General features: G+C 42.5%; 1 protein-coding gene across 1 annotated transcript in view; it reads right to left on the bottom strand.

Moving 5' to 3' along the window:
• igdcc3 (immunoglobulin superfamily, DCC subclass, member 3) overlaps positions 1 to 12,398 on the bottom strand; it is a 56,366-nt gene that overhangs the window by 9,724 nt on the left and 34,244 nt on the right. Inside the window, exons 3-7 of the mRNA XM_071525734.1 lie at positions 9,127 to 9,271; positions 8,827 to 8,957; positions 8,330 to 8,467; positions 5,112 to 5,270; positions 2,425 to 2,590 (exon numbers count right to left, since the gene is read on the bottom strand). Of these exons, the coding sequence (XP_071381835.1) occupies positions 2,425 to 2,590; positions 5,112 to 5,270; positions 8,330 to 8,467; positions 8,827 to 8,957; positions 9,127 to 9,271 (739 nt within the window). The remainder of the gene's footprint in view (positions 1 to 2,424; positions 2,591 to 5,111; positions 5,271 to 8,329; positions 8,468 to 8,826; positions 8,958 to 9,126; positions 9,272 to 12,398) is intronic.

Raw genomic sequence — 12,398 nt, 5'->3', positions numbered from 1 at the left:
TTTGCTTGTCCGATTTGCTCTTGAAGGTCAGCATCATGAGAGATGGCTGAGGGGAGAAACCTACTGCATGTGTATATCTCTGGACTATTTTCCCTCCGTTTTTACAGACACACACACACTCTCACACAGCCAAGCCTCCCCTATCAGATACAGTAAGCGTATATGTAAGAACAGAGTCATTGTGCTGCCCCGAGCAGTCGAATAGCATTTGCATATCATTACTTTTGTTTTGGCTCTGTGAGGAAGGATATGGCCTATACCATATCATTTTCCATCCTTTCAGTAATACCTGTGCTACACTAGAATGAACACCACAGAACTTGAATTGGATTCTATTAATTCAAGCTCTATAATGAAAACACTCCATCCACAGAAGAAGAGAGAAGAGAGACTTAATGGTTGAGGCAAAAAGCCTTTTGGGCTTTAGTTAAAACTCACCTCACTATGAATTTTCACAGTCTGTTTGTTCTGTGAATCACCCTGGCGAGGGCTGCTTTGCACATTCAGACCGTACACTTAAGACTTTCAGGGAGATTATGCTGGAGACTGAGATAATGAATCAGATTGTAATGTCTCCTGTCTACTTACCTCACTATTCAGCCGCACAGTATGAATTGTTGAGATGCACATCAAGCCTCTCTGTTCCCTAAATGGCTGACTGTATTTCCTGGTCAACTAGCTCAGTTTATGAGCTAATTAGCTAATGGTAGACCTCAAGCTGAGGCCTGGCTCCTTAACCAATCACAGAGTGGGGTTCGTGATGCATGAGATCCATATAGCTGGTCGTACACTAATGGTGGCAAGTGGAAATGCTGTGATGCTGCGACTAGGCTGCACACACTATCTGTCTTTCTCTCCTCATTCGTCCGTCTTGCCGACTCATCACTTCTCTTTCGACCACCCTTCCATTTCTCTCTGCTTTTCTACATCTAAGCCTGGGCCCTCATTTGTTTTCTCCCTCTCCTCTTTCCTCCTTTGTTAGTCCCTCTCTCCATCTCTCTGACAAATATAGACTGGTGGCGGCAAGTGGGAGTGGAGCAGTGCATGTGAGCGATGGAGGCATCTGCTCCTCTCTTCATTCACTGCACTGACTTGCAAGTATTGATTTTTTTTGGTGCATATCAAATGTAATCACTTCATTTTTCTCTTTTATGAATAATAGCAACAAATACTGTAAGGATGGTTTCCTGCTATAGGGCCAACTGAGAAACATGAACTTGCCAGGTGTATTAATGCATGACAGAACTAATTCAAAAATACATTTACTGTATGGATAGGGTGTAGCGGTTTAATGCCATGAGCCCAAAATAAACATTCAGATGCCTGATATGTAGTAAAAACAACAGGCTAACACAGATGCTTATGTTGTATCCTTTTGAAGTTATGCCATGAAATCATGAACTGGAAAGCGGCAGAACACAATAGTCTTAGCCATGACGTTATCCCTATGCTATAAACCATGAATCTGTAAAACTGTAGCTCCTTTCTCTCATGCGTGGCATTGCTGAGCTGTAATTCAGAAAGCCCCGGCTGTATTCATCAACTTTTCTGTGGCTCTAAATCAGGAACACTGTGACAGAGCCCAAGCTTTTGGTTAATAGCAAAACCCTGACCCGAGAGAGGCAGGACCAACCAAATTCTCTCTACCATGGTACTGCAATACCACATGACACAAACAAAAAATGCATACAGCACTATACAGCCTTCATGGTCTAAGGTGCTGCGAATGGTAAATTACAAAACCGCTTCCTGGGTCCTCCTCCTCCACCTCATGGACATTCCAGGGGAGCGCCTTGGGAAAGCATCCAACAGCCAGTCAATACGCTCCTCACATACAAACGCACAGATAAATGAAGCTCATGTCTTGGCAGGCATGTGTGCCAGCAGCTGTAGCGTTAGGAGCAGCAGATACGCAGAGAAATGGAGCGTTTGATGATGCCAATGATCAAGATCAAGCCGCCCCAAACAACACAGTGCTTAGTGCTGCTGACATCTGTATGGGTGATGTGGATGTGGTCCAGCTTTGTGCTGATGCATTGCCAGTTGTAGGGATATAGCTGGTACCCTGATGGCACTAAGATAAACCCGTAGGCGGACTGTGTTAAAGACATGATTTGCATTGATAATGGGATAATGACCCACAGATATTTGCAGAGTAAGGGTCAATTATAAATGCCCATATGTAAATAGTATGTCCTGTTGGGTAGGTGTGATGGCTAATCCAAGTGTATTTACAACTAGGTGATAACAACCATTATGCACTTTTTGTGTAACAGGGCTCCATTATACATTATGAGTCCTTTCTGTATGCCTATAAAGTGTGCAAGCATTATGCAAGCATTGTGACCTGTGCATCTGCAGCTATGTCTGTATGTCTTTATGTATGTATGAATGCATGCATGTAAGCAGTAATTAGTAATTCACCTGTTATTGTTCCTGAGCTTGACGTGTCCCCCGGGCTCCAGAATCTGCCCGTTCTTCAGCCAGGTGAGCTGGGGCACCGGCTCGCCCTGCGCCTGGCAGGTGAAGATGGCGGTGGTGCCGACGGGCCGCGCGATGGACTGCGGAGGCTGCACAAACTCTGCTGGGGCTGAAGGGAGGAGGTGGGAAACACAGAGAGTCAGGAGAGATATGGTCTAGTTCCCATCATCGCAAACATCTGTTCTGTCACTGCCTGAGAAACAAACTAGTATAAGGTTTGAACCGGATTGATATTCTGTCCTCCCGAGGTGCAACGTCTGAAAAGAAGTATGAGAAAATAGGGAGAAAAGAGAGAGACAGTAGTAGTAGCGATAAAGCAGGAAAGAGATGGGGAGAGAGAGAGACAGAGAGAGGGAGAGAGAGAGAGAAAGGGAGAGAGAGAGAGAGAGAGAGAGAGAGAGAGAGAGAGAGAGAGAGCGAGAGAGAGAGATGTAGAAACTGGGGTGGCAGTGCAATGCTTACAGTAAGTGTATGAAAATCACACATTACAGCACTAATAGGTGTCCTTCTGTTTAAAAAAAAAAGCCCATAAAAAAACCCATGAAAATCAAGTGATGCAGTTTGTAATAGGAACTGTAGTTAGTAGTCTTGTCCGGCCTCATCCCATGCTATTGGCTCGCAGCTATAGCCCATTAGTGGTAATAACTTCTCCATATTAAATGGCTCTCACCTCTTAGCAGTACAGGTACTTTAAATCATATAGAGTCGTTGCCTTTACATCAGCCAGTGTTTTAAAACCTGGGTTGCTGCTCTTATCCGAGCTGAGAGGTAGAGAGGTATTGTATCATTGCCTCTGTACTCGCTGTCCCGCCAGCAGTTATCAATGATTTGATAACTTGAATTATTTATGCCCGTGTTAACTCAAGAAATAAATGTTAAGATAATTACAATATCAGTGCTAGAGGGTGCGAAGCTGGATCGCTGGTCGTATCATATTACCTCCACTCTCTATCTCAACTGTCTCCTGCCTTCCTTCCCCATCATCTGGCTTTCCATTACCTCTGAGATTGGGCAACTGGAGTCCGTTTCTGTTTCGGTACAAAATTGCTGTATCAACTGCTGCTGTATCAATTGTTGCTTGTAAAAACTATTTGATTCTACTGTTAAGTGTGTTTGAGCACAGAGTGCCAACAGGACCAGTGATTCTTGTTGGTATAGCGAATAAGATAATGAAAATAAAACTGCTATTTGTCTTTTATTGCTATTTGTCTTTTATTTTTTGTCTTTTTGTTTTTTTATTTTTCTTCTTCTGATCCTTTGATCTTTGTTCTGTTTATTACTGTCCTTCTCTACCAATTGTTTTTTTTTCCAGTACTTTGTCGTCCCTTTAGGTCCTGTCCTTACCGGCAAGATAGTGCGTGACACTTTTTCAATCTAAGCCTTTCCTTTTATCTCTGTGGAAGAAAGGTGAGGCACCTGGCCCTCAGGCACTTGAATGTTGTCTGCTCAGAATTATGTGATGGCCCTTTAATTTATCTCTCTTTCTCTTTCCCCCCTTCATCCTCTCCCTTTCTTTCTCTCTCTCTCTCTCTCTCTCTCTCTCTCTGTCTCATTTGTTCTTTGCAGGCTGTCTTAAGGTGAAGGTCAAGGGGAGCCAGGGAAGATATTGATTTGCAACTGTAAGGGTGTGGGTTAGACCATCAGCGCTATCTTTCTTCATCTCGTTCCCTATTTTCCCACTTTCTTCTTCCTTCTGTCTTTGTCTCCCTTGTGTCTCTATTGTACCTCCAAATGAACCAAAGGGACACCTAATTGAGTCAGTGCATCAGTGCTGTTGTTAATGTGTAAAGGCTGGGGATTTTAATTGTTTCACCACTGCATGGGTTTGAGGTTCGAGCTGCACACCCCCTGTCCGCCCTGCTGCTGTTCTGAACTGATACTCATTGAGACCGTCTCACATTCATAGAAACATCTAGTATGGGATATTTACGCTACAATATGGACCAATTCTTCAAGGCCGTATAGTAAAAATAGCTTGTTCTTTCTCATAATGAAATAGGCCTTACCTTGATCCATTTGGTAGTTAACAGTGCATCCTAGTTTTCACAAATCAATAACAAAACCAAAGAAATTGACACATAATTAACAGCCGTGGCTTTTCTTCTTTGTTCCTGCAAGGGTAGGGGCTTGTCTCTGAGCTGTCAGGCAGATTAAATGAAATATTGACCAGGAGCGTTATTGCTATGGGCTGAGGCAAAGTGTGGGCCATGTGATCAATACCTGAGCGAGGTGGTTGCTGAATGCATCCTGCTTGGTGACAATTAATGCGCGGGGCCACCCACCACTGGCCACATCCCATTGGCCAGAACCATTGGTCTGTCTCTGAACCTACCATCAAATTCTTCCTAGGTACTAACTCTCATTCCCTTATTAATGAAAATGGAAGTATAGTATGAACAATACAGCCTCAGCATAACTTTAAGTCTGGCAAATCTGCTCTCCCATTATTTCAGGATAATTGATTAATCTAAATCCACCCCCATGGTCAATATACTGAGAGGCCGGAGATTCACATGCATTACCTAATCAACTGACCATGAGTATATTTATGCGCTTGTAGTCTCCCTCTATATACTGTATCACAGTACTGGTCTAGTTGGACCGGCACATCCTCTTCACCCAGGACTCACCTTGGACCACTAGACGTCCCTGAGCAGTCCTCCGAACACGGGTCCCTGGTTTGTTAGCAGCACACACATAGACCCCTGAGTGCTGCACACCCACATCTGAGATCATCAGGTTCCCCGTGCCGAGAACCTGGATGCCTTCCACACCGATGGGACGCCCATCTACCCAGGGAGGGAGGGAGAGAGAGAGAGAGAGAGAGAGAGAGAGAGAGAGAGAGAGAGAGAGAGAGAGAGAGAGAGAGAGATGGGGGAAAAAATTAAATAGGCCAGCAAAAAAAAAAGAGTTAGGTGTGCATATGTACAGTGGGGAGGGAGGGTGGGTTCTACTACTACTATTACTTTAAAGATCAGAGTAAGCTTAAGTCCACCACATGAATGATTGATTAAACCTACTGCACATACTTACACACACAGACACACACACGCACACACAAGTGAAAGGAGGCGATGCTATTTCTGGCCTTCCCAGAGGTCGGGAATGCAGTTTTCACAGTGAACTGCAGTGCAGTTCTCAGAACTGTGACAGAGCATGTCTTGTTAAGATGACGCTAGTACAATAGGAACAAGGGTGACATAGATGGACGAGGGTCGCTGAGTTCATGGTGTGTGTACTGTATAGCTTATTTTCTGCATGTGTGTGCATACATACGTGCATGTGAGTGAGAAGAGAATTTCAAAAGGTCTTTATTATCACCATTTAATAGCATACACTATTCCACAGAAAGACCTTGAATTTCAACCACACACTTAAAAACTAACAAAAAAAGATAAATAAAGACAGAAAACCCTACAACAATTACATGTTATTCATACAGTCATGAGAAAGTGAGAGAGAGACGCTAGAAAGTTCCTGTGATAGAGGATTGTGTTTTCAAATGTTTTACAATGAATGAGTATTTTCAATGTAGTGTGAAGTGCCTACACTGAACCTTTTCTAATGGATGTTCAGTTAATCTAAGCTTGCACACTTGAGCAGGAATCTTTTCTGCCTGTCAGACAAAGCCTTGTAGTACATCGCATTATAAGCGTTACACAGGGGATTTTCCAAATACAGTGGGGGCCCAGAAACTGTAACTGCAACTTCTTATCTATCTCCTCACACTATCACAATGCTTAACCCTGATAACTAGTTGGCAGTGGGGCAAAGATGGTATTTTGCTATAGCTCCCTCCTCTCTGTTCTCACTGTACTTACAAGATAAGCCCGCACTTTCCTGTGCGCCCTATCTGCAGTTCCAACCCCAACAATGACTTGGTCCTGGTCCTGATATTGGCCATGAGGCCAAGGGGGGTATTTGAATCCCATCTATAATTTCCATCTGCAGCCTGTAAGCCTGTATGGTCCAGATTTGATGTGTTAAAAGGCCAGGCAGGGGAGATGGGGGCCATGCTGAACACATGCAGAGGCAGCAGCTCCAGCCAGAGACACATGCCATATGGTCACTACTCAGCAGTCTATTTTCTGGATGTACTTCTATAAAAGCACTGTACAGGTCCTCAAATATTTAACACATATAAGTAAAGTAAGTAAGTACATGTTTATTTATATTGCACCTTTTGAAACTAGGGGTTACAAAGTGCTTCACAAACGTAAAGGAACAGCAGTGATGTAAAAAAAAAAAGAGTAAAAAAAGAAAGAGAATGAAATTTGTCAAAGACTGACATGAAAAGACGGGTTTTGCTGTTTAAAACAATCAGCTCCATTTGCTGATCTCACACTCAGGCTGTTCCCTCTTGGTTTAAGTTTAGGTCTGAAGTCGACCTTGCAGCTTTGTGGGGGCTCAACAATTCACAAATATACGATGGGGCACAGCCGTTTCATGCTTTAGAAGTAATCAGAAAAATCTTAAAGTCAATACGGAACTTAATTGGCTGCCAGTGGGGGTGAAGCCAGTGTAGGAGTGCTGTGAGCTGTGCGTGGGGCTTTTGTGAGAAGTCTCACAGTTGTATTTTGTTGTAATCTGCCCTTGGTGGATTGACTGAGGCATGTGAACAGGGAATTACAATAAATGGGAGGAGGTAAAAGCATGAATCTTTCCAAATCTTGAACAGATAGCATAGGGCATACGTTAGCAATATTCGTTAGTTGAAAAAAAAAAACTGCATACATTTTTTGACATAACTATCAATCTTTGGTCTGCCTTACAGAACAGAATAGAATGTATAATTTGGGGATGTTCTTTTGGTGATAGATTACCAGGAAGACAATATTTTCATTAATCATGACAAATTATTAAAATGAAATAAATCACTCCACCTTGCTGGGCAAGTGGTTACGCTCTCCCTCTCTCACTCTTAATGATGGGTATTCTATTGCTATTCCTACCTCTTCCCATAATCACTGACTCACAGCTCACTGGACCACAAAGAAGCCGTCTTTTGTCTTAATAGAAGCATTTTTTTTTCTTTTCTTGCCTTTTCTTCTCTTTCTCTCCCTCTCTCTCTTTCTCTCTCTATCGGTTTCTCTCTGTCAGGCACTAATTCGGTTAGTGTCAGAGTAGAAAGAGAGCAAGCTAGCAGGCTGTGGTGCTGATGAATGAAAAGCACAAAACAAACTCTGGCATTAAGGAGTGACTGATGTGAATCTATCAGATTCATTATGCAGCTTATCCCAGCCTCCCTGCCGTAATCTAATACACACAAATCCCATCGTGTTAGCATTTCATTCTAGCGACATTGTGTAAAGCAGTATCCTCAATCTGATTATGCCCAACTGGTTGGGAGGGGCAGCAATTTACATTTTGAACAGCAAATCAGATTGGATAATAGCTAAGGAAAACAGATACCAGATTGGAAAATTGGTCACGACAGAGTTTGAGTGATAGTCAAGAAAAATGCATGAGAAAGGGGGGGAACGAATCCTATTCGTCTCAACACCTCATCTCAATTACTGTGAAGCTCTCCAGTGCTTCTGTGTCACTTTGGAGGTTCAACTTCATGAGGGGATGAAGGACGCATTCATCAAGAACAGAACATAATGTTTAGCCCTCAGGGCTAATGTAGAATCCCCTTGCCTCATGTATACACAATAAATATTATACTATAGCAGACATATATACATGTACATATGCAAGGTAGACCAAAGGTGTGTTGCCAATTACACACAGACACATTTAAACATGCACACGCAAACATGCAATTTGCACCAGTAGCTGAATATTTTTCTTGGGGTGAAAACACACTGGGCCCTTTTCATTCTATCTAATCAGCACTTTATCTTACCTAGTCTGCTCCAAGACACGATGGGCCGAGGGTATCCTGTAGCAACACATTCCAAGATGGCGGTTTGGTGAACAGTGAGGGTGAGGTTTTCTGGACCAACCAGAATCACAGGCTCTTTGTAAACAGATGACTGGGAGCCTGGAAAACAAGGGAGAGGGGAGCAAGAGATGGCTGTGAGTCTGAGAGCGTGATGGATGGCTTCCTTTAATTGGATTTCTCTATAGTGCATTATCTTGATATGGTGTATCTCTTAGATCAGGCAGAGAAACAATGGGTTTGGGAAATCTTTGGAATATGTTGGATAGATAAACAGGGAAAAAAGAAATGGCACTATTCAAGCAGTGATGGCGAGAACAAAAGAACAGTAGAGAATACAGCACATGCTGTATGGCTAAGTAACTGACAGTGAGGGTATGTGTGCATACTTTCCATAAGATAAAAGATTAGTATGCCTTACAGTAGGTAGATATGTTCATCATAGGTATGAATATGACAACCTGAAACAGTGAGGTGTGCCTCTGTGCTGTATTTCACTCCTGCACTGTTGTGGGCCACACAGCAGAACTTCCCACTGTCCTCCTGACGCACTCCTGTAATCTGCAGAACACCTGTAGGCAGAAGGGTGTACCTACAAGACATAAAGAAAAAAAACCCCAGAAGGATAGAGAGATGACGGGAACAGAGACAGACAGAAAGAGAGACAAACAAGGGAGAGAAAGAGAGAGATCATCTGGCTGTGAACGAGTGAAGTGTAGCCCTCTGTAACAGTGTCCAGCCGGACTGTGCTGCGGTCCTACCTCTCATCCTTGGTGTCCACCGGACGGCCGTCTTTCTCCCAGCTGATGACAGGCTCTGGCAGGCCGTGGATCTGGCACTGGAACCGGGCCACACCAGACTCCTCAGCATGTACTGACTCGGGTTGGACATGGAAGTCTGCCATGGCTGGAGAGGGAGGAAGGGAGGAAGGCATTAGCTCAAGAGGCAAACTCGTTAATAACACAACATGGCTGCAGAGTTGAATCCATGAGAAATCTGTCAATTTCATAATAATGTAACATTTGTTGGCCAAACGATGTACGGAGAAATCTCCTGACAAGTCTATCATTACCACATATTGATAAAGTGTGCAGGGCCAAAGTGCCATAAAACAGCATCACAACAGCTCAGTATGACATACCAATGCCAAACAATGTATTCATTAACTCAGATACTCTAACTGATCTTATCATACTGTATTTATGTCTTTACTTTGCAGTATTATGTTATGCAGAAAACTATAGCCCAGATGAGGGTGATGATTTATAAGGTGAAAATACAGATTGGCTGAACAAAGACCCAAAGTAGTTTCAAATTGCTGTATTTGGGATACAATAATTCTATTTCTAAATACAGCTAAATGAGGATATTTTCTGAATAACCACCTCTTGGGTCATAATGATGGACATCAATATAGCTAATGCACTATAGGTTCACTCTCTTCTCACCCATTGAAAGTCTAAACAAATGTTGTTGGAGACACCCAGGTTTGTGTTCAATATGCCTATGAAGTTGTACTTCACTACATTCAATAGAGAATAGGCTGCAGTGACCGCTGCAATAATCTACATTGGTTGCCAGTGAAAGTGGGTCAGAGGTAGCAGAAACTTGATAGACATAAGCTAAAAAAATTAAAATGGCTTTATTTTCCTTAGAAAATTACAAATTCTGAGAGAAATATTTCTTTTTTTCAAAAATGATATAGCTACTTGTTTCAATAGGATTATCTGATTAATGTAGTCTAGACCCAAATGCTGTGTAAGCCTAGCTCACTCGGTTATCTCTGAAGTCTCAGCATATTAGCATATTTTTGTCATACTGGCTCGAATCATTTACCTTCTCAAACATGTCATATCCCTCCAAAAGTCACCACAAAGAGAAACATGCTGGTTATACAAGAATATCTGCTATTCTTCTAAACTTATGCCGCATAACAATTCAAAGGGCCCATCCCACTTAAATGAAGACATGACACAAGTACTGCAGTCATACCCGAAATGATGGCTACACATGTGAAATAAGGTGGTAGGAATATTCCTGCCATATGTTAACATTCATGTAGGTCAGACACCTTTTTGAGAACACATGCTAACACACACAGAAATATATACACATTCATATAGCATAACAAATATCAATATCCGTGCCCTGAGTCTCATTCAACTGCGCTTCACATATCTACTCCCAGCAGAACAAAGGCGGCATGGAAGGTGGAGCGAGCCACAAACTCAATTAGAGAGAGGCCTGTTTCTTTCAGTTCTCCCACCATCCTCAAGACAAGTGTACTCATTTAAATGTCAACCATAATTAACTTGGAGCGAGGAGGACTTATCTGAACACTGTTAGCATAACAAGAGGGACAGACCCGCTTATTGTCTCATGCGCTGCTCTTTTCCAAACTGTAGGCTATGTTTAGTCGTTGCTCCGGATGAACAAGTAGTAAGCAGCATCCTGCAGAAAGCTTATGCATGTCTGAAATGTGCTTGTGCTGGCCGCTGTCTGTTTGTCCTTGTGGTAATGTGCGTTGTTTCCCAGCTGTATCCTCTGATGTTAAGTGCATGTGCTCGTACTTATTATTGCTCCATTGCTCCATGTCTGTGTCCGTTCTGCACTGCTGATCGCTGAGTTCTATTTATTCACTGGCTTATCTACTGTTTCTGTATTAAATTTTGTCTATTGACATGTCTTGTTCATGTTTATTTTATGTGGCAGGCTTGTCTTTTCTGAAAGCCCAATACAGAGACGGAGTATAGTGCTGCCTGTGGTAGCACTGCCGGCATACGACTCACTTGGTTTATGTTGATTTTTTTGGATTGAAAAAAAATTTTCAACCTCAAATTACATATATAATTTGACCATGCTCTTGATGCAAGAACTGCCAGCATGTGTCATTGTACTATGTAATTGTGCCTGTACATATGACAAACAGCTAGTCATGGTTTTGAATGTATCTGGATGCTATTAATAGTGTGTCTATTTCTGCGAAAGGCCCACCTTCTAAGAATCCATGTGCATAAACCCATAATTGGCCACTTAAATAGTGGTGTGCTAAAATCTAAAATACATATTTATACATTAATAAAGCACAGACCCACATGCACACACATTCTTCTTAATGAGACAGAGAGAGAGACAGAGAGAGAGAGAGAGGGGGGGGGGGGGGGAGAGAGAGAGAGAAATAATATACTGCAGATAGAGTGGCAGTACGTTGCATCAGTCGGTCTTAAGCTGTGATTATTCCATCTCAGCGCCTAATGAGAAATGTGGCATTCTCCAACACGACTTGACCTTAGAGCTCCAAATGGATGTATGGGGCTCTGATGAAAATTTAAACATGCTAATTTAGCATTCTTCTAGCACTGACAGTTCAGCCTTCTTAAGGTGTGAGATCTATATAGGAAGGAAGAGATAGGACATTTAATGTTTCCATCATTGTTGCCTCTAGAAATATTGTAAGTGTGACTGTTACTCAGCCTGACACATTTCTAGGGCATGCATTTTTATTTTACCTCCTTACCACATTACATATAAGGCCAGACTTAAACAGCTGGACTTTTTTACTGAGGTAATTCGGGCTAAGTGCTCCTCTCAAGGGCCCAACTGCAATGTCTCCACCTGGGACTCACAACCTTCTATCATAAAGTGTTTTAGGCCTACCTCACTGCTGAGCAGAGATGGCTTAAACTTCACAGTGAACATAAATAGTGTTTCATAAGCTAACCCCATTATTATAGCAGCACCCCTTTGACAGAGTGAACTGTGAGCCATGATTTAAAAAAAAACACCTTTGGCTTTCATTTCATCAAAGTTTTCAAACAATGAAAATCACTGCAAGCTATAGATAAGTCAAGAAAAAGTACCAAGCTATTCAATATTGGCCTGTAACTCTCCCTCCATGCATCCTTTACTAGAGTGAGAGTAGACATAATCAATCAGCAATGCTTTCTGGCTTGGTCTGCTGTAATTCAGAGCCTGGGGCAGTGACGGCAGTGTGTAGCATTGAATTAGAGCCCCGGAGGCACTGCCACTGCTG

This window comes from Centroberyx affinis, unplaced genomic scaffold (genome assembly GCF_046629955.1).
Source record: "Centroberyx affinis isolate AG114_WGS23_722 - 3 ecotype Tasmania unplaced genomic scaffold, CSIRO-AGI_Caff_v1 ptg001333l_1, whole genome shotgun sequence".
NCBI classification, from domain to species: Eukaryota; Metazoa; Chordata; class Actinopteri; order Beryciformes; family Berycidae; genus Centroberyx; species Centroberyx affinis.
The sequence above is the reverse complement of the archived record's forward strand: the minus strand, read 5'-3'. Positions and strand labels throughout refer to the sequence as shown.